The sequence below is a fragment of the Nicotiana tabacum genome, chromosome 6, assembly GCF_000715075.1.
Source record: "Nicotiana tabacum cultivar K326 chromosome 6, ASM71507v2, whole genome shotgun sequence".
Classification (NCBI taxonomy): domain Eukaryota; kingdom Viridiplantae; phylum Streptophyta; class Magnoliopsida; order Solanales; family Solanaceae; genus Nicotiana; species Nicotiana tabacum.
Genome location: NC_134085.1, coordinates 177732528 through 177753512, shown reverse-complemented (window position 1 = coordinate 177753512; position 20985 = coordinate 177732528). Strand labels below are relative to the sequence as shown.

Below are 20985 nucleotides of genomic sequence, written 5' to 3'. Positions count from 1 at the left end.
TCAATTGCTAAAGCCCATATGGTATGGGCTAGGCTAACCCAGCCCAACCCATATTGACAACTCTAGTGAAAGCCATAATCCTTGCTTTTTCGTCCAAGGATGCGAGAATTCATTCACTTAAGTAAAATACCCACCCATTGCCCTTGCCATCCCCCTTTGCATTCTGCCTCAATCACTCCCAAATGTATCCAATTTGATCTAACTTCTTTTTTCCTTTTTCACTTTCAAAGGGAAGCACACGAATAGCTTATAGATTCAAAGGTCTAAATACAGGTGTATCCTCGCCAAAAGATAAGTTGCTGGAGCTCATCAAGTATACAAGTCGGTTGGTTTGAGATATTTGGGGGCAGAAGGGGTTACGTTGGCAGCATCACAGTAGATACACTGAGCAAAAAGCATTTGAACCCTCCTCAAAGAATCATATTAACTGAACAAGTACCAAAAAATGTACATTCAATTAGTGTTGGTCTACATTTGAACTCAATAATCTGCCAATAAGCCAACAGAGTACTGAATATGGCAACTATTTTTTCATTGAAAGTTGATGCAACGAGAATGTGCATTCGACGTCAGACCATCTCTCGTATGCGAAGGCAGTTTTATCTTCGAAATTCTGTTCTTATCTAGAAAGAGCACATCAAGAAATCAGCTGAATTGGGTTCTTCCCAGCAACTTCCAAGTACCATGATTTCCATGCTTCCACGTAATGTGCAAAAAGATCTTTCAGTGCTGAAACATATCAGACAAACCAAATTTGCCAGTGAGTTTTTGCTTAAGCTCAAGAACATCAAATAAGCAACGATATAAGAACCAATTATTAAGGATGTACTGAGCCATGTGAAAACGGAACCCATTATTTGTTTGAGCCAAGATATTGAATGCTTCATCCTCGTGTTAAATTAAACAGTAAATGCAATTGGAAAAGGTGAATATTGGATCATTTGCAAAAGACTTAGCCAAAGAAGATAAACTGGTGTACACATCAAATTGCACACGCATGGAGCAAGTAATCAGTCAGCAAATTAAGAATAGAACAGACACTAAATTACATAAGTGGCTGTTTCAGTGCACTAGGAAAAAGTGATTCAACATATTAATCCAAGTAGCCCTGGTAGATAGATCACATTAAAAGGTAGACACCACTTTGATATTTACAAGCATATCCCTAGTAGAACACATTGGGGCCTGCCTTTTGGTGTTTAACATCTTCTTAATGATAATCAATTGAATCATTAATGTATTTGAGGAAGTGAAAATCAACATACCTTGGTTGTGATACTGAGGACGGTAAGTGGAGGCTAGACTTTCCCAGTCATGAACCCGTTTCATCCTGTCAGCATCAGACGCTTCAGCCTGGGCCAGGCTTGGAGGAGCAAAAGGACCAAAGTGGTAACTCTTTTTGCTTGCTGTTAAACCAGGTTCCTGTTTAGGACAGTGAATCTCATTTTCCAGGTTTTCACATTTGACTTCAGTTAGCAATTGTTTCCTAGTTGCTTCATCTGAAATACCATCCATAGGTAGTGCTACTCTGTTCCTCTTGATAGTTGTATTTGTAAGCTCAGTCCCAAATACCCTCTTCTTGGACTCATTAGCACCAAGAGTATCAACTGACTTATCATTTGATCTTTCTCTCATCCCCAACCATCTAAAAGCAGGTTTCCTTGTCTCTGGGTGATGGGTCTGCAGCAAGTCATGCGAGCAGCAATATTATTAACTAGAGTTTCTTAAACAAAATTTTAGGTATATTTTTAGTTTTCTGCTTAATTAATTTTTTTCAATGAATAACAGTTAAGGATGATTACCTTCTCAATAAATTTCATAGAAGACAAAACGTTTGCAATATCGTATAGCCTCCTAACCTTGGCTGCATAGGTAAGAAAAGACAAAGTTACTTGAAGGAGCATCGATAGGCAGCACAGTGGTGTTAAAAGATACTAACAGTTCATTCATCTACATAAGTATTTCAGTTATTCTTAACCAAGAAAAAATAAGGTGTGGATTTTTACTTCTTGTCATCGCAGGAGGTCTCCCATCTCCTAACAGTATTTTTGCTGCCTCATCAAGACAAATCATATCAACCTGAACAGAATCACCACAAAGAATTAAATATATAGAAACCAAATAGAGAAACAAGTTATTGATAGTGGAAAGTTTTTTGCTTACATCGGTGCAGAGGAAGAGCTTGACAAAATTCTGTGTAAGTAGTCCCAATGATTTTTCTCTTCTATTGTCTGTTAAAACATACCCCAAGATGTCTCAGAAAGTACTCCCAAAGGGTAGCTGTATTAATTAAAACAATTGAATGTCATTTACAAGCAACACTTAAAGGAAGGAACAAAGCAAACACACCAGATTTGGACGCTGCTGCAAAGTTGGAATTGGGGTTTAGTGTCTCCGTCTGACTCGAAACAATTGGTTTGGAATCTGAATCTGAATCATCATCATCTGAACCCTGATATTACATGGAGCAAAAATAAGGAAAATATAGCATCTCACTAGACAAAGGACTTAAACTAAACAATACTTAAAAATGAGAGCAGTCCAGAACTTACCTTGGCAGAGCTAGATCCATCAAATCCACTGACATTCTCTTTTAGACCCTCTTCCTAACGAATTATTAATTGAGACCAAAAAGAAAACAATTAGGTAAGCCAAAAATTGAAGAGTTTATGGTCTAAGCATTAACAATCTAAAAGAATTTACACAATCATACCACTTAAAGAATAATTGAAAGTAACTATATTTAATTTTACATTGATTGATATCCTAAAACAAATGGTAAGTAACATGTTCTATCATGTTAAATTACATTGATAGTGTAAAAAATAAATGTCACTGTGTATAACTTAATTCAGAACTCTAAACTAGTGCATGTACCTTCAATTGTTGCAATGTCCAAGGAATTGCTCCGAACCCTTTCCATGAATACCTATTCTTAGCCTTCCTTGCAAGAACCTGAATTAACAAAAACCTAGAAATATAAGATTTAAAAAAATAGAACCTTACAATTAACAAAACTCGAATTGTTACGAGTTTTAATATATAAGTAGATCTTACACCAATGCTTTCCAGTACATTCACAATATCATAGATCCGCCGTCTTTCCACCCCTATATATAAAAGGGCCCAAAAAAACCCATAAGTATCAAAAAAACCCAAAATAAATAAAGTTAAAGAAGATATAAGTACCTAATCTCCGTGCAGCATCATCAAGCCCTATGGTTTCAATACCTTCCCGATTGTATAAGCTCAAAAAACTGCACCAATTCACAAAATAGATTTTTTTAAAAAAATCAGCAAATGTTCAGATTCATACTCAAAATAAAATTAACAAAACCTCAGATTCATACTTGGAACATAGGAGACCGAGAGACTTCTGTTTACGACAATAAGTAGATCTAGAATCTTTTGAAGGATCTGAAGCTAACGACATAATTGTTTTCTTTGAGAAAATTAATTCAACTGTGTGTGCGTGTATGGCCAAACTTTGTAAGGATTCTGAAATGGAATCGATATAAAAGAGAGAAAAGTCGTGCTTTAGGAAGAAGAAGGAGCCGTTAAGAAAGGGTTTGTTGACTTTGGCGGGGTGAAAATGAGCCATTGGAGGGTTTTTGAAAGTTTGAAATTCAGATTCCACAGCGGGAATTTGAATCCCATTTTGTTAAGGAGCGCGCCTGTACTATATGAATTGACTCTTTTGACCTCACTTTGCATCTCTGGTCCGCGCGCTTCAATGAGGATAGATTTGGAAATTCGTAGGGAAATCTGATGATGACCACATGCATAATCACGTGATTAGATTTGCTTTTTTGGCGTTATTTGAGTAATAATTTAAAAGAGCTACCTTAGGGATCATTTAAAAATTTCTGATCTTTCCAATCATATTGAAGTACTATTTTATTAAGGAAAATTTAATTTGATTAAGTTTGGTCACAAATTGATTTTTCAACAATAACTCGAGATTTAAACTTTCAATAGTTAACTTGAAAGCATTTAAGTTATTGAAATTGGGTTTGATTCCTGGGAATGAAATCGTGAAAATGAGATTTTTTGGCTCTTTACCTTTTAAGTGAGATTTTCTTATGCGAATTCAGACTATTCGGATCCTAAAGCGAGTTCCAGGCACTAGAGTTAAAAAAAGGATTCTTCTTTAACATTTGTTCATATTTGGCATAGACAACTTTAATTCATTGAATTCAATAATCAATGTGTTACTTGAAATTTTTTGTCTAGGATAACGAGTTTTCTGTAATGGCATTCCTGAAATGACACACATAATCACATAAACAAACACATTAATCATTTTATTTCTGAGATTTCAACTGAAGACACCAATAGTCCTTTTATATTTCGAAACAACAAAAAACTCAGCGTGATTCCGCAAGTGAGGTCTGGGGTGGGTAAATGTATGCAGACTTTATCCCTGCCTTCAAGAAATGCTTTTTATATTTTCAAAATACAAAAATAAAAAATAAAAAACTCGGCATATAAGCTGAATAAGGTATTGCTTACATAGTTCATAAGATCCCTTTAAATCTTATATAGTATATTTCGCCTTGATTTTAATCTCTATCTTCAATTTTATTTGAAGCCTCTATCTTCACTATTTTAAGTAAAGCGAGCTTGCGGTACTGGTAAATTGGCATTAACTCCTACTTATATATTAAAAGTGAATAGATGGAAGAGGAATATATGCAAACTTCTCCTCCTCAAGTCTAATATGAATATTGGACAGGTCCAAACATGAAATTAAACACCTTATATTTGTGAAGCTTACAAAAGTAAAGGACTAACATGTTGCAATTGTTCCTCAAATCTCTATCTTCAGTTATTCAGTCACAGATTATGGGTGTTTGAACTCTCTTTTTTTGTTTATCTGGCTTCCAAAAAAATAGATAAACAACTTCAACTGAATTCCCAACAAGTTAATTAGGAGCGTCGACATTAATAACTTGTTACCTTGTCCAAAAAATAAGAACACAAAGGTATATTTCGAATAGAATTGAAAATGTTCATCATTTTATATTACATAAAATCACTATATTCTGAACCTAGCTACGTCCTAGAAAACATATTAAAATGGGCAAAAGTCTTACTTGCGAATAATTCAACGGGTATTCAAGCTTGTTCACTTTATCAGTGTTTAACAACACCTAAATACCGTAAAGTACTAACCATATTTGGTTGCTAGATGGGCTTGTGATGCACAAATTCATTCTTTTATTGTTGTTTTTAGAGTACATCTATTTCTGTAGGTACGCCCAGCTAATGGCGGCTTAGGAGTAAAGCAACTCAAGCGAGTGCTTTAGGCCCCTTACATTTTGGGGCCTCAATTTTCTAATAGATTTAAAATTGTATTACTGTACATGTTAGTTTCTTGCCTTAATTTTCCTTAAAAGTTACTTAGTAATTAAAGGAGAAGTACAATAACGTGGGACTATTTAACATAACTTGAAAAAAAGAATTTTTCTTTTGCTAAATAAATTTTATGGTAATCACTCTAATTGTATGGGTCAAAATCTGATCACACGTGGATTAGTGCTAACAGGAATGGTAAGAGGTCAACTAAGCCGTGGTCGTACCCATAAGGTGTAATAACAATGAATATCTCAGTCACTGCCGAGATCGAGCCATCAAAAAGCCTGTATGGTGAAGTAAATATCGTGGTATTTGAGGGAGGCAACGTGAAGTATAATCAAGGGATGAATGCGTTATGGTTAAGGACCGATAGACAAAAGGGAATACTGATAATACATATAGGAGGTAAGAAGACAAGAAAAGGGGGCTTCCTCTCCTAGAGAAAGGAGAAGAACATAAGACCAAGAAAAGGCTTAAATAGCCAGTACAAATCCCTGTAATCGTGATTATTGAATCAAGGAAGATAGATCTCGTTACTCTCAACGGCATTCCATCTTTTCCGTTTTTATCACCACATTACGGGATGATATGTCAAGAATGTAAGCGTATTATCTATATTTGATATCTTATATGATACCGAAAAATTTATAAGTTTTATTATATCTGATTCTCTTACCTGATGTGCTTAGATCTAGAGTTAATTATCTTTGGCTAAGATGTATCCTCTATTTTCTTCATTAATTAGTTTAACAAAAAGTTTGACACTTTTTGGTCAAACAATTTGGCGTCGCTTGCGGAAATTTCTTAGCCAAAATTTTAGTTTCCTTTAGATCTAAAACCAACCAAGTATCACTTCCAGGCTATCATAGCATCACCATCTCAGTATAAACATCAACTCGAAAAAGTGATAGATAAGCTTTTGAGATAACCGAACCAATTTAGGTCAGATCTCTATATGAAATCGAAATTATGTCTGATGTCTATGCAAAACCCACGCCTCATCTGTAGTGATGGGTTTGGCAAGTCATATGCATGTTTAAAGTAGGGTCATCATTATGTACTTAGCATGACCGTAATCTTATTTGACGTATTCACCTTATATGTCGGTCTGTACTCCCACCTCTTAGGAAGGGTCAATAGCCTACTGTGTGATTCTTTGAAATAACGGGCATGTCCTGCCTTATTTTCGTACCCACACACACTATGTGATTTATGAACAAAGTATGACATATTTCCCTTATTGTTTGCGCATATCGGATGGGATCGTATTGGGACTCGGTCTTGATATACCAACGGGCAAGGTAAGTCCAACCCACGACGTGACTAACGATGAAGCCAAACACGGACGCGGAATCTGAAACCGCCATTCGAGCACGGGGCAAAGCGAGTGACCCAGAGCGTCTTCCCCCTTTCATCGACTTACCAGGCCAAGGTAACATGCAATTTTGTTTGGGTTTAACTTATCACACTCTCTTTTTGGTTCAGAATAGGAACATGAACATTCTCACAGATACGTGAACAAGGAACGAACGCCACCAAACACACCGGGAAAATGTTTTATACCATCTTTAAGCAATGACCGAGCCAAGCCCTCTAAGTCGTGCCATACTACAAATAACAGAAATAGCTCAGAACGAGTTGAAATTATTAAGAAACAATCTCCAGAACCAGGGACTGAGCGATGGGCCCATAAAATGCACGTTATTCTCCAATAAAAGCAAAGTTAAACAAACCAGGACTCACCCCGACGAACAGTACTCTCCAATGAAAGCGAAATTAAGCAAATCGGAACTCACCCCAATGCGCAATACTCTCCAATGAAAGCGAAGTTAAGTGAACCGGGACTCACCTCGACGCACGGTACTCTCTAATGAAAGCGAAATTAAGCAAACCGGGACTTACCCCGACGCACGCATAAACAATACGGCGATGGGTTCTCCAATACAAGTAATGCAATAGGTTACAATTTCGACCTCGCTCGAATTAACACCCTTACGGCCATCGTCCATCGCCAAACGAAAGGAAAGTTTGACCTCGCTCGAATTTACAACGGGTTACAATTTTAACCAAGCTCGAATTAAGACCCTTATGGCCATCGACCATCGCCAAACGAAAGGGAAGTTCGACCTCGCTAGATTTACAACGGGTTACAATTTTGACCTCGCTCGAATTAACACCCTTACGGCCATCGGCCATTGCCAAATGAAAGGAAAGTTTGACCTCGCTCGAATTTACAACGGGTTACAATTTCGACCTCTCTTGAATTAACACCCTTACGTCCATCGTCCATCGCCAAAAGAAAGGAAAGTTCGATCTCGCTCAAATTTATAACGGGTAACAATTTTGACCTCGCTCGAATTAACACCCTTATGGACATCGGCCATCGCTGAATGAAAGGAAAGTTCAACCTCGCTCGAATTTACAAAAGGTTACAATTTCGATCTTGCTCGAACTAACACCTTTATGTCCATCGGCCATCGCCAAACGAAAGGAAATTTTGACCTTGCTCGAATTTAAAACGGGTTACAATTTCGACCTCGCTCGAATTAACACCCTTACGGCCATCGTCCATCACCAAACGAAAAGAAAGTTTGACCTCACTCAAATTTACAATGGGTTACAATTTTGACCTTGCTTGAATTAACACCCTTACGGTCGTCGACCATCGCTGAGGGGAAGTAAAAATTTTCCCACCCAAATCAACAAATCAATGCTTGACCCCGTCAAACTTATAACGGGTCATAGTTTGATCTCGTGCGAGCTCGCCCCTACCATCGCTAAACTCGCCATGAAAAATTAACTTCGCCTAAGTTAGCAAGTCTAAATTCGACCTCGTTCGAATATATAAGTCAAGATTGACTTCGCCTAAATTGGCAACTCTAAGTTTGACCTCGCTCAAATATACAAGTCAAAACTGACTTTGCCAAAGCTGGCAAGTCTAAATTCGACCTCGTTCGAATACAAATCAAGGTTGACTCCGCCCCGAGTTGAAAATCAAAAGTCAACCTCGCCCCAACTTTCAAATCCGAAGTGACTTCATTCGAACTTACACAATGGAATACGAATTCACTCGGATCAAGCAAACTAGACCCCCCTTCATTTGAATTCCCAATTAAAAGATCAGGGACTCATCACGGAGAAATCCAAAAATCTTCTCCCCAAGAAAGAAAAAACAAAAACAAAAATGGGAGAAAAGGAGAAAGAAAGTCAAGAGATACATAAACAAAGGGGAAGCAACTATTTTATTCAAATGTACATGCGCAACAGCCATACCTTACAAAAGGCCGAAACAGGCCTTCAAGAAAAAGGTAAAAATAAACAAAAAAGGAACAAAAAGAAAAAAACTAAGTACAAAGCTGCAACAAAGTTTCACTCATCGTCATCTCCACCACCGTTCTCTCCAGCATCCTCATCATCAGAAAGTCCATCCTCAACCTCAACGCCCTCACTAGCCTCCAGTGTCGCAGGGTTGTAACCGAAGGAAATACGAGCCTCGCGTGCCTTCGCCTGAGCATCTTCAAAGGCAGCCTCAGGAACACTCCCCGCCTCCCACAAACCCTTGTGTATATCTTGTTGGGCCTCATCATGAACCCATAACTCATACAAGCGGCGGGGGACAGCAGCATAGGCATATTTGGCCTGAACCAACAATTGCGCCTTCTCAGCCTCAAGAGTTGCGACCCGGTCTTCCAGGCTGGAAGCTTCCCGATAAATTTCACCAATACGCTCCTTAAGACGTGCCTCCCTTAGTGTGGTCTTCACCCTCTCAGATTCGTGCTCGAACTTGAGGATACCGATAATGTCCTCTAGCGCTGCCGCCCTCGCCAAAGCCGACAATCGAGCATCCTCGGCTCTCTCCATCTCGGCCACTTTCTTTTCTAGCTCAGCCACCTTCTCCGTCCAATCTGCACTCAGAGTGTCAACCCTAGCAGCAGTTTGCTCAAGCTCAGCTCGTAAAGACAGCCCCTTCGCCTGAAGGTCCTCGCACTCCGCGACAACCCCTTTGCCCACCTCAAGCTCTTCGTCCTTGGCATGAAGCAGTTTCTCAAGCTCACTGCATTTGTGGATAGACCACATCAGTTCCTCATCTTTTTTCTCCAACTCCTCCCTAATGGACTAGGTACTAGCGCCCGCTCTGAGCTGATCATGTATCTCACAACATTTGTTTCGATACTGCCGATACTTCTTGGCCATTTTTAGAAAACTCTCGGCCCGCGTCTCAGCCCTACGAGAACTCTTGATCTATAGCATGTAAGTATAAAAAAGAGAGGGAAGAAAGACTCAGTGTAAAAACAAAGGTCACAAAATGAAGAAAGCAAAAGGGAACTTACCCTTAAGGCCATCGCTGCTATACCGCGTGACAACCCAGAACCGTTGACCTCCTGAAGAGATTCGCTCTCAGTGGTGAAGCATAGAAGATCGAATTATGGCACCAAATTGATAGTGTCTTGCAATAGGTTGAGATCCGGCAAAATTTTGAGTATTCGGGAAGGGCCTTCCGCCCTTACCACGGTTCGGGTAAATCCCTCCTCGAATATCCTCATGTCTTCAGGGTCAATGTCGGATTCAGATTCATAATCCTCAACCATGACGCCCTTCCCCCTCTCGTTGGCTGAAGAAGGGGTGCAGTTCGGCCAAGATGATAATGGCTTGCTCGGAACAACAACAGAAGCCTCGAAACTCCGTCCCTCCATCACAATAACCTCTTGAACGCTCACAACGGGTGTCGCCTCCGTATCCAGGCTGGCACCACCGCCAGTCTCGTGTGTTGATAACTAGGGATTCTAGTATATTTTATGCTCATTTTTTCTTGAGTTTTAGATTAAAAGTGCATACAAGTATTCCTAAAAGGTAACTTATTGTGCTTGTTTGTAGTGTTTGGTCAAAAAAAGACAAGAAAGTCAAAATCAGCTCAAAAAGGAGTGAAACCTCTACAAGTCAAAGCTGAGTCAATTGAGTGTTGACAACGAAAAAACAACTGCGGATGCGGAGGTTCCACCGCTGAGACGGTCTTGATCTCGCAGTTCGTAGTGGCAAGGTTCAGAGAGCTGCATTTTTGGGACTGTAAGTTACCGCTGTCCGTGGTGCTTTTGTGCGGCAGCGGTGCCTTTACCGCGCCAGCGGTCCTTTTATCGCGGTCAACGGAGGAGAGATTCAGAGAGTTTGAAGTTGAACTGAAAGTTGAAGACCACGGTCTGCACTTGGTTTTATGCGGCCACGGTAGCTTCACCGCTGCAACGGTCCATTTTTCGCTATCTGCGGTATCTCCGTCAGGGGCATTTTTGTCCGAAAAATTTAGCTATGTATAAATACTTTTTTTTTTAGATTTTTAGGGCATCTTTTGTTTAGCTGAGCATGTGAAACCACTATTTTTACTTTTTTGAGTAATCTTAGAACTTGTTTAACAATTAATCTTAGATTCGTATGTTGTAATTACATTTTATGGCTTCTATTTCATCTTAATCTATGATTTCTTCTTCATTATAAGTAGCTAAACCCATTAGTTAGGGTTGTGGCTCAACCCTAGTATGGGTATTTAATGGGTATCCTATTTTACAGCTTAGATGTTTATGGGTGATTGATATTTGGCCTGATTTGTGCTTTAAATGTTGAATTGGTGGTTGCAAATACTAATTTGTGCCTTTTTGACTTAGGCTCTTCTTGATAAAGAGAGGTTAAGTCTAGGAAATTCAGGCCAACAAGGAATTAGGGTATATTCAAGAGATTGATAGTCCCAATTAAAGGGTTAAACCTAGAGATAGTAATTCCCGACTTGAGCCAACTTTGCTTGCATAAAATGAACAATAGGGTGAGTAGCTACGTGCATTGGCTATATTACGATCCCAACTATAACATTATTTCCCTAAGTTTTAGATCCCGTTAGATACTCACCTAGGAGAAAGTCATTTCACTAGTGCCTTTTTACCAATTTAGAAAACCCTACAAAAATCTCTAGTTAGCTTAATTTTGTGCATAATTAGTATAAAATTAGAAATAGCAAACAAACAAAAGAATGATTGGAAGTGCAATCAAGAGCTTTACACATTGCTAGATTAGATAGGAATCCAACTCCAAATATATCTTAGCTCCCTGTGGATTCGATCTCGACCTTTTCGGGTAAAAGCTGCATCGACCGCTCTTGCCACTCTATAATGGTGTAGGGTTGGAGCCTATCAGGTGCCATCGAAGCAAGGTCGCCCCTCGAGGGTTTTTAGGCTAAAAAATCCCCTTCCAACACTACCCTTCGCCTCTTCGATGGGGCCTCTCCACTACCGATGCGGGAAGATTCGCTCGTTGAACGGACTGCTGGAACCCGAGTCTCCGATTGAGGAGTAACCTCAAGTGTACGGCTTCGGCTGCGGGCACGGTTCAACGAGCGTCCAGACTTTCTGTGCCCTCGCATGCAGTAGCTCTTGGTGCGGGCTGGGCAGAGGGCACCAGTTGATAGAACGCGAGCGGAGGAGCTCTCGTCCTTCTCACTCCTCTTCGACCTGTCAGTAAGGAGGGATTTGATCACATAACAACAAGGTAAAAAAATAACACTGTGAAGTGGAGAACAAAGCAAAACCACAACGAACCAACTCACCAGTAAGCGGCTTGCGCCCAAACTTCTCATGGAAAGACTCCCACTTACGAATCCCCGCTGTGTGGGGGATAATTGCGCTCACCCACTCGCGGATATCGACAACTAGGGGGGAGGTAGTCTCTTGGATACAAAAACAAAAGAAAATCCTCAATGAAGTCATTAAAGGGAGATGACCAACGACCATCTTAAGGAAAATTGCACAAAGTAAACGGAATGGAAAACTTACGAGCGAAATTCCACGTCTCAGGAAAACCCATCGGGTTCGATACGACATGCTCTGTTCAGACATAGAAGTAGTTTTCCCAGAAATGGCGGTTGGTCTTGTCATCCATCTTTACCACCAAAATCTTGGTTCCTCGATGACGCATATGAATCATCGTTCCTCAAAGAAAATGGGGGGCGAAGAGGTGGAGCATGTGCCCTAGAGACATTCCTCGCCCAACTAGCTCTGCGTACTTGATGAGCATGATGAAAAGCTTATACGTATACAGAGAGAGTTGAGCCGGACAGACATCATAAAAATAGCAGAAATTAACCATCAAGGAAGGAAGGGGAAGCGTGTACCCAATGACAAAGGGATACGCGTAAAATGCATAGTAGCCGGGGCGATGTAAATGCGCTATATCCTTATCTGCCGACACAATTTCAATATGATCGAGGATCCCTCATTTGGCTTTGAACGCCGTGATCAACGCAGCATCTATCGTGCAAGGAATAGGCTTTGGTTCATCTCTGGAATGGCTGTTAAAATCGGTCCTCGCCTTCCCGGGGGGGACCACCTCATCCATTGTCGGAAACCCCTCATCTTCTACCACTTCTACTCCCTCTTCGAATAGGGGTACGTCGTTCTCCGACACTGGAGCACCTACAGCTTTATTAGAGTGGGAAGAAGTACTAGCTATATGTTTCCTTTGATCAAAAGAAGCAAAGATGATAAGGAAAAGACAATGGTCGCTGAAAATCCTAGCAGAAGCAGAGATATGAGAGATTAAGGAAAGAGGAGAAGACTTGTGAAATTCTCTCTTAAGCAATTGAAAAATGTAATGTTCAAATGAGGAGCTCCCCCCTTATTTATAGGGATATAAATGCCTTGAGCGGGAAAACCAAGAGCCGCTAGTTAGAAAATAGAAAGGGCATGGTAAAACGACACAATACCTAGAAAACGTGCGCCATAATGATGCATGGGGAATATTGATGACACCCTGAACTGACGTGACGGTCCAATCTTGAACTGATGTAACAGTCCAACGCGATTCTCGAAGCGTCACATCTCTACCTCGCCATGAGGTTCTCACCCCTCGCATTAAGCATTCAGATTTCTCCCAGTTTTTGAATCAACAGGGTCCGCCCATCGAGCTTGCCAATAGGCGACCCCAACGGGCGGAGGGACTAACTGTATGGGTCAAAATATGACTATACGTGGATTAGCGCTAAGAGGAATGATAAGAGGTCAACTAAGCCATGGTCGTACCCACAAGGTGTAATAACAATGAATATCTCAGCCACTACCGAGATCGAGCCATCAAATTGCCTGTATGGTGAAGTAAATATCGTGGTATTTGATGAAGGCGATGTGAAGTACAATCAAGGGATTAAGGCATTCTGCTTAAGGACCGATAGACAAAGGGGAATATTGATAATATATATAGGAGGTAAGAAGACAATAAAAGGGGGCTTTCTCTCCGAGAGAAAGGAGAAGAACAGAAGACCAAGAAAAGGCTTCGATAGCCAGTACAAATCCCTGTAATGGTGATTATTGAATCAAGGAAGATAGATCTCATTATTCTCAATGACATTCCATCTTTTCCGTTTTTATCACCACATTACGGGATGATATGTCAAGAATGTAAGCCCATCATCTGTATTTAATATCTTATATGATAACAAAAAATTTATAAATTTATTATATCTGATTCTCTTACCTGATGTGCTTGGATCTAGAGTTAATTATCCTTGGCTAAGATTTATCCTCTATTTTTTTATTAATTAGTTTAACAAAAAGCTTGACATTTTTTGGTCAAACACTAATGACAAATATTTTCTTGCCTTATTTACACTTTGACCACTAACTTCAATAGTGGACGCACTTTTTTAAAATGCTTTTTAGATTTCTCTTCAAAGAATTGGTATTATACTTTCATATTCTTTTTATCCAAGTTTTGGGAGTACGATTCTTAAAAACTAGAGTCAAGAACCGAAAATATCTTCTTACCGAGTCTCTTCTTTATTTTTCTCTACGTTTTAACCATTGCTAAGGAGCGTCAAATCAATTATGACATCAAGATTAACTTCTTGAATCAAAATTTTTTGTTTTAATTTATATTATTTTTACAGCTAAAATGGAATAAAAACTGACTGTTCTTTGAAACGTATACTTTAATTGATGTATTCAACCAGAGAAAAAATTAGTTATTTCCAAATTCCTATATTACTTATAGAATAATGTCAACAGTTTCTATAACAATCGCCACAACGGAAAAGAGTTTTTTAAAATTAAAATTAATAAAATCTATACTTAAGATCAATATTGTCTAAAAAATTAAATAGATTAACTATATCATCAAATGAAAAAGAATTATTAGAAGAAATCAGTTAAAAAAATTAATTTTGCATTTAAAAATTTTAAGACAAATTTAAGACCTCTTATTGAAATTTGGCTTTAGGCCACCGACTTCATTGTGTTTTTCCCTGCGCCCAGCCTAAAGACAAAACAAGAGCTAGTGAGATAAAAAAGATGGCTCAAGGCAAAAAAAGGTAGGTTACAGAGTCATAAAATATCAAATAATTAACATGTCTAGAAAATGATTTTCATGAAATATTCTTATTCTTATTATATTCGGCAGATAGCCACCCTATTTGAAGTACTCTATTAATTAAGGAAAAATAGAAAAGGTTGTTTGGGCGCCAAATCATAGGAATTTTGATTAACTCTTGTAACAAAATGAGTAAAGTCTTTAGACACAGTACATTAAATAAAGATATTTTTTTTTCAAGAATAACCCGGGACTTAAAGTTTTCACAACTAACTTGAAAGAAGAATAACGGAGTCGGGTTTTGAGCTATGGGAATACGGTCATTGTTACCTTATTGGTATGGACCGCTTTATACCTAAAGTGAGATGTCATTGACGCGAATATGAATTAGTCCAAAAACTGGTAAAACATATATATCTTATACAAGGGAAAGGAAACTCCAACGTGTGTGGAAGAAAATCAAAAGCCTCTGAAATGCAAACGGAAAATATAATGATAAAGTGAAAACCTGGTATTGCTACATTTCTCTGTTTTAGCCTTTATTGATTCTGAGGAAGATATATAGAAAAATTCTTTGGCAAAATGGACCACTTATTCTTTCCATATGTAGTATCTATTGTACTCCAGTATTTAATTACTTGGCTAGGATTGAAACTTCGACCTCTAAAATATATATATCTGAGAAAAAAAAGACTACTGAAATTGTATATGTTTTCATTTAAGCGAGTTTTTGCTCTTCAACTAAAATATGAACCAAAAGAAATTACAAAGAGATTTGCACCCATAGTCGGTTAAGAACTAAGCAATAAATTAAGGAAAGAGAAGTTCTCCTACTTCTCTCTAAAACTAAAGGAAAGCACTGGTATTCAAAGACTCCCTCATCCAGTTAACATAGCAAGAACACCTCAAGGAACCCCAAAGATCTCTTAATGAACATAGACAAAAACAAGTCTACAGATGCAGAAACACGCCCCCAGGACCTAACCATGAAAATGGACCAAGATGTAACCACAAAACCCACCAGCCCCAGAACCATACAAGGCATAGCAGGGAAAATCATGGACAAACTAACTCATTCCTCCACAAGCTGAAGGGAAATCTGGCTGAAGCTGTCACGACCCCAGTTCGCCCTCCGTCGTCACGACCCCGGTTCGCCCTCCGTCGTCACGACCCGGATTTTCCATCCTCGAGAGTTGTGATGGCACCTACTGATGTGAGTTAGGCAAGCCAATTATGGAATAAATTACCCTTTTAACCCATTTTATACACTTTAACATTTATAAAACAATAACGTGTAAACAATGGAAATTTAGAATAAGCGGAAGAAAAGCAATAAAATATCTAAAATATGAATCTAATACAACTGTTAAAGCTTAATCACCTAAAACTGGTGTCACAGTACCACAAACGGTCTAAGAGTGCTAAATACAAAGTCAGAAAATAAAGATACACTGTTTCCGAATCAAAGAAATGAAACAGGAAATAAAGGATAGAGGAGACGTCGGGGCCTGCAGACGCCTGCAGGTCTACCTTGGATCTCCGCGTGGACTGAAGGTAGCCACCCAAATCTACGATCCAAAAGCTGCTCCGGGATCTGCATATAGTGCAGAGTGTAGAATCAGCACAACCATCCCCATGTGCTGGTAAGTGTCTAGCCTAACCTCGACGAAGTAGTGACGAGGCTAGGACCAGACTACCAAATAAACCTGTGCAATTCAACTATATACATCAGAAAAGAAGAACATAAATAAATAGTCAAATATGGGAGGGGTAGAATACTGTGGGGAAGATATCAATTCAAAATAGAAAGATAACAGGTAACTGAAAGAAACAGTAAATCCCGGATATCAACAAAGAACCAGAAATCAATAAGTGCACGGCATCACCCTTCGTGCTTTTACTCTCGTCCTCACCATATAATCAATATAATCGAAACGGAATGATACATCGTGCGGTACGACATCACCTTTCGTGCTTTACACTCTTTCCTCACAAATCATAAATGGCATCACCCTTCGTGCTTTAACACTCTCTCACCAAAACAATACACGGAATCACCCTTCGTGCTTTAACACTCATCCTCACCCAAACAACAATCACAAATAATAGGGCAAGGGAATAAATGAAATTACAATAAGAATCCCGGCAGGGAAAAATAGCTCAACAATCAAGTCCCGGCAAGAGAATAACATCAAAAGAAGCATCAACATCCCGGCTAGGGAGATAACATCAAAAACAACAAATTCCCGACAAGGGACATAATATAATGATTCTCTCCTCCTTTCTTACTTTTACTTCACAACTCACTTCACAACTTTGAGTCAATGCTCTAAAAGGTTCAATTCTACTTATACTTTCGCATCTCATTGTACAACTTGAGCCAACACTCTTCAATAATCAAATGTCACACTTACTTCCACAAACTTTGCCCAACAATAGAAATCATCATCAAAGCATGAATAATACAACGAAGCCATAATAATCACAATTTAAGACTCACGGGCATGCTTGACACCAATGTATAGATACTCGTCACCATGCCTATACGTCGTACTCGACAAACACCACATAGCAAGTAGGACTCGACTCTTGATCCCTCAAGCTAATGTTAGATCAAACACTTACTTCGATGCCACGAACACAATTCACGTCTCAATTATCACTTTACCCCTTGATTCCACCACCAATTCGCTCGTATCTAGCCACAAGTTACTTAATTACATCAATAAACGCTAAATGAATCAATTCCAATGCATAAAATGAGTTTTCCAAAGCTTTACCCAAAAAGTCAAAAATCGCCCCGGGCCCACATGGTCAAAACCCGAGGTTCGGACCAAAACCCGATTACCCATTCCCCCACTAATCCAATATATAATTTGTTTTGAAATCAGACCTCAAATCGAGGTCCAAATCCTCAATTTTTGAAAAACCTAGGTTCTACCCAAAACACCAATTTCCCCCCCATGAAAATCATTGATTTTGAGTTGAAATCATGTTAAAAGAAGTTAATGATTGAAGGAAACGAGGTAAAATTGACTTACAATCGATTTGGAAGAAGATTTATTCTTGAAAAATCGCCCTAGGGAGTTTGTGTTTTGAAAAGATGTGAAAAATGGTTGATTTTCGGCTAAGTATAAAAATTGCAGGTTGTAGATATGGGAATTGCGACCAGGGTTCGCAATCTTCAGAAAATTGAACCTTTCGTATTTGCAAAACATATGTCGCATTTGCGATACACTCAGTATTCCATGCATCATTGCATTTCCGAGAGGCTGTTCGCAAATGCGAAATCGCATTTGCGAGAATACAGTCGAATTTGCGACTCAGGCTGCCAGGTCTACCCTTCGCATTTGCGAACGTTTGTTGCATTTGCGAGACAATGCGAAGCCTGCAGACCTGATCACACCAGCTGAGAATCTGCAATTTCCCAAGTCCAAAATCCACCCCCTGGCCTATCCAAAAATCACCCGAGCCCTCGTGGCTACAAACTAAACATGCACACCAACCTAAAAACATCATACAGACTCACTCGTGCATTTAAATCGCTAAAATAACATCAACAACTAGGAATTTAGCATCAAAATCATGAAATTTTCACAAGAACTTCCAATTTCCAATTTTTTCAAAAATGATCCGATTCACGTCGTTTCAAGTCTGTTTCTTACCAAATTTTACAGATTTATCTCAAATCACATATAAGACCTGTACGAGGCACCGAAACCAAAATACGGGCCCGATACCATCGAGTTCTAATCACAATTCATTTCCAAATCTCATAAACAATTTCAGAAAATAATTTTCTTTAAAAATTAATTCTCAAGTTTGGGACCTCGAAATTCGATTCCGGGCATACGCTCAAGTCTCATATTTTCCTACGGACCCTACGGGACCGTCAAATCATGGGTCTGGGTCCGTTTACCCAAAATGTTGACCTAAGTCAAATTAATTCATTTTATAGTCAAAATTTATCATTTTTCACAGATTTTCACAAAAATGACTTTCCGGCTACGCGCCCGGACTGTACACGCAAATCGAGGTAATACCGAAAGAGGTTTTTAAGGCCTCGAAACACATAACTCATTTTTAAAACAAGTGAAAAGGTCATCACATCCTCCACCTCTAAAACAACTGTTCGTCCTCGAACGAATAGAAGAAGGAAGTACCTGAGTCGGGGAAAAGATGGTGATAATGGCTCCGCATATCAGACTCGGACTCCCAGGTCGATGCTTCAGCAGGCTGACCTCTCCACTAAACACGAACAGAAGGAAAACTCTTCGATCTCAACTGACGAACCTGTCTAGAATAGCTACCGGCTCCTCCTCATAAGACAAGTCCTTGTCCAACTGGACAGTGCTGAAATCTAATATGTGGGATGGATCGTCGTGATATTTCCGAAGCATGGACACATGAAACACTGGATCCACGGCTGATACGCTCGGCGGAAATGCAAGTCTATAAGCCACCTCTCCTACTCGATTAAGAATGCCAAACGGGCCAATAAACCTAGGGCTAAGCTTGCCCTTCTTCCCAAATCTCATCACGCCCTTCATAGGCGACATTCGAAGCAATACCCGCTCACCGACCATGAATGCCACATCACGAACCTTGCGGTCAGCATAACTCTTTTTCCTGGACTGAGCTGTATGAAGCCTATCCTGGATAATCCTGACCTTGTCCTAGGCATCCTAAACCAGATCCATACCCAACAACCGAGCCTCTCCCGACTCAAACCATCCAAGTGGAGACCGACACCGCCTACCATATAAAGCCTCATAAGGTGTCATATGGATACTCGACTGATAGCTGTTGTTGTAGGAAAACTCTGCTAAAGGCAAAAACTGATCCCACGAGCCTCCAAGGTCAATGAAACAAGCTCGGGAGCATATCTTCCAAATCTGAATAGTCCGCTCGGATTGCCCGTCCGTCTGAGGATGAAACGCTGTGCTCAACTCAACCCATGTGGCCAATTCTTGCTGAACTGCTCTCCAAAAATGGGAGGTAAACTGCGTACCTCGATCTGAAATGATAGACTCGGGCACACCATGAAGACGAACAATCTCCCAGATATAAATCTCAGCTAACCTCTCGGAAGAGTAGGAGACTGCCACAAGAATGAAATATGCTGACTTGGTCAGCCTATCAACAATAACCCACACTGCATCGAACTTCCTCTGAGTCCGTGGGAGTCTAACAACGAAGTCCATAGTGATACGCTCCCACTTCCACTCAGGAATCTCAATCTTCTGGCACAAACTATCGGGCCTCTATGCTCGTACTTAACCTGCTAACAATTCAAACACCGATCCACATATGCAACGATATCTGTCTTTATTCTCCTCCACCAATAATGCTGCCGCAAATCTTGATACATCTTCGCGGTGCCCGGATGAATAGAGTACCGGAAACTATAGGCCTCCTCTAAAATCAACTCTCGGAGTCCATCCACATTAGGCACACAAATTCGACCCTGCAATCTCAAAACTCCATCATCACCTAAGGTGACCTACTTGGCACCTCCGTGCTGCACCGTGTCTCTAAGGACACACAAATGAGGATCATCATACTGCCGATCTCGGATACGCTCCAATAGAGAAGAACGAGCGACTGTGCAAGCTAACACACGGCTGGGCTCAGAAACATCCAATCTCATGAATTGATTGTCCAAAGCCTAAACATCCAAAGCAAGCGGTCTCTTACCGACCGAAATATAAGCAAGACTGCCCATACTGACTGACTTTCTACTCAAAGCATCGGCCACCACATTGGTCTTTCCCGGATGATATAAGATGGTGATATCATAGTCTTTCAACAACTCCAACCACCTTCTTTGCCTTAAATTCAACTCCTTTTGCTTGAACAAATACTGCAGACTCTTGTGATTCGTGAACACCTCACATGCCACGCCATACAGATAATGCCTCCAAATCTTCAACGCGTGAACAATGGCTGCCAACTCCAAATCATGAACTGGATAGTTCTTCTCATGAATCTTCAACTGCCACTAAGCATAGGCACCGAGTCTAATATGAGATGCATTACAATAGACTGTATAAGGCCCTGAACTTATGGGCAAAACCAACACTAGTGCCGTAGTCAGAGCTGTCTTGAGCTTCTAAAAGTTCGCCTCACACTCGTCCGACCATCTGAACTGGGCACCCTTCTGGGTCAACCTGGTCATCGGGGCTGCGATAGATGAGAACCCCTCCACAAACCGATGATAGTAGCCTGTCAATCCCAAGAAACTTCGAATCTCTATAGCTGATGCTGGTCTAGGCTAGTTCTTGACTG

General features: G+C 39.9%; 1 protein-coding gene across 1 annotated transcript; it reads right to left on the bottom strand.

Annotated features, from left to right (window-relative positions):
- Positions 1-393: 393 nt before the first annotated feature.
- On the bottom strand, positions 394-3606 carry LOC107826836 (E2F transcription factor-like E2FE). Its single transcript, XM_016653864.2, has 11 exons — positions 3351-3606; positions 3190-3257; positions 3058-3110; positions 2878-2955; positions 2553-2606; positions 2350-2452; positions 2164-2231; positions 2007-2079; positions 1803-1864; positions 1266-1680; positions 394-729 (listed from the first exon to the last, which is right to left on the bottom strand). Exons 1-11 carry the CDS (start codon positions 3599-3601, stop codon positions 638-640), a joined length of 1317 nt encoding a protein of 438 aa, XP_016509350.2. The 5' UTR covers positions 3602-3606; the 3' UTR covers positions 394-637.
- Between the last annotated feature and the right edge of the window lie 17379 nt (positions 3607-20985).

What these genes read in the sequence shown, in the direction of transcription:
- LOC107826836 (XM_016653864.2), bottom strand. Translation starts at nt 3,601, where the DNA reads ATGGCTCATTTTCACCCCGCCAAAGTCAACAAACCCTTTCTTAACGGC. An exon ending in CTCGGTCTCCTATGTTCCAA is followed by an intron (nt 3,258 to 3,350) that starts GTATGAATCTGA and finishes GAATTGGTGCAG; the next exon opens with TTTTTTGAGCTTATACAATC. An exon ending in ACCTCCTGCGATGACAAGAA is followed by an intron (nt 1,865 to 2,006) that starts GTAAAAATCCAC and finishes TTACCTATGCAG; the next exon opens with CCAAGGTTAGGAGGCTATAC.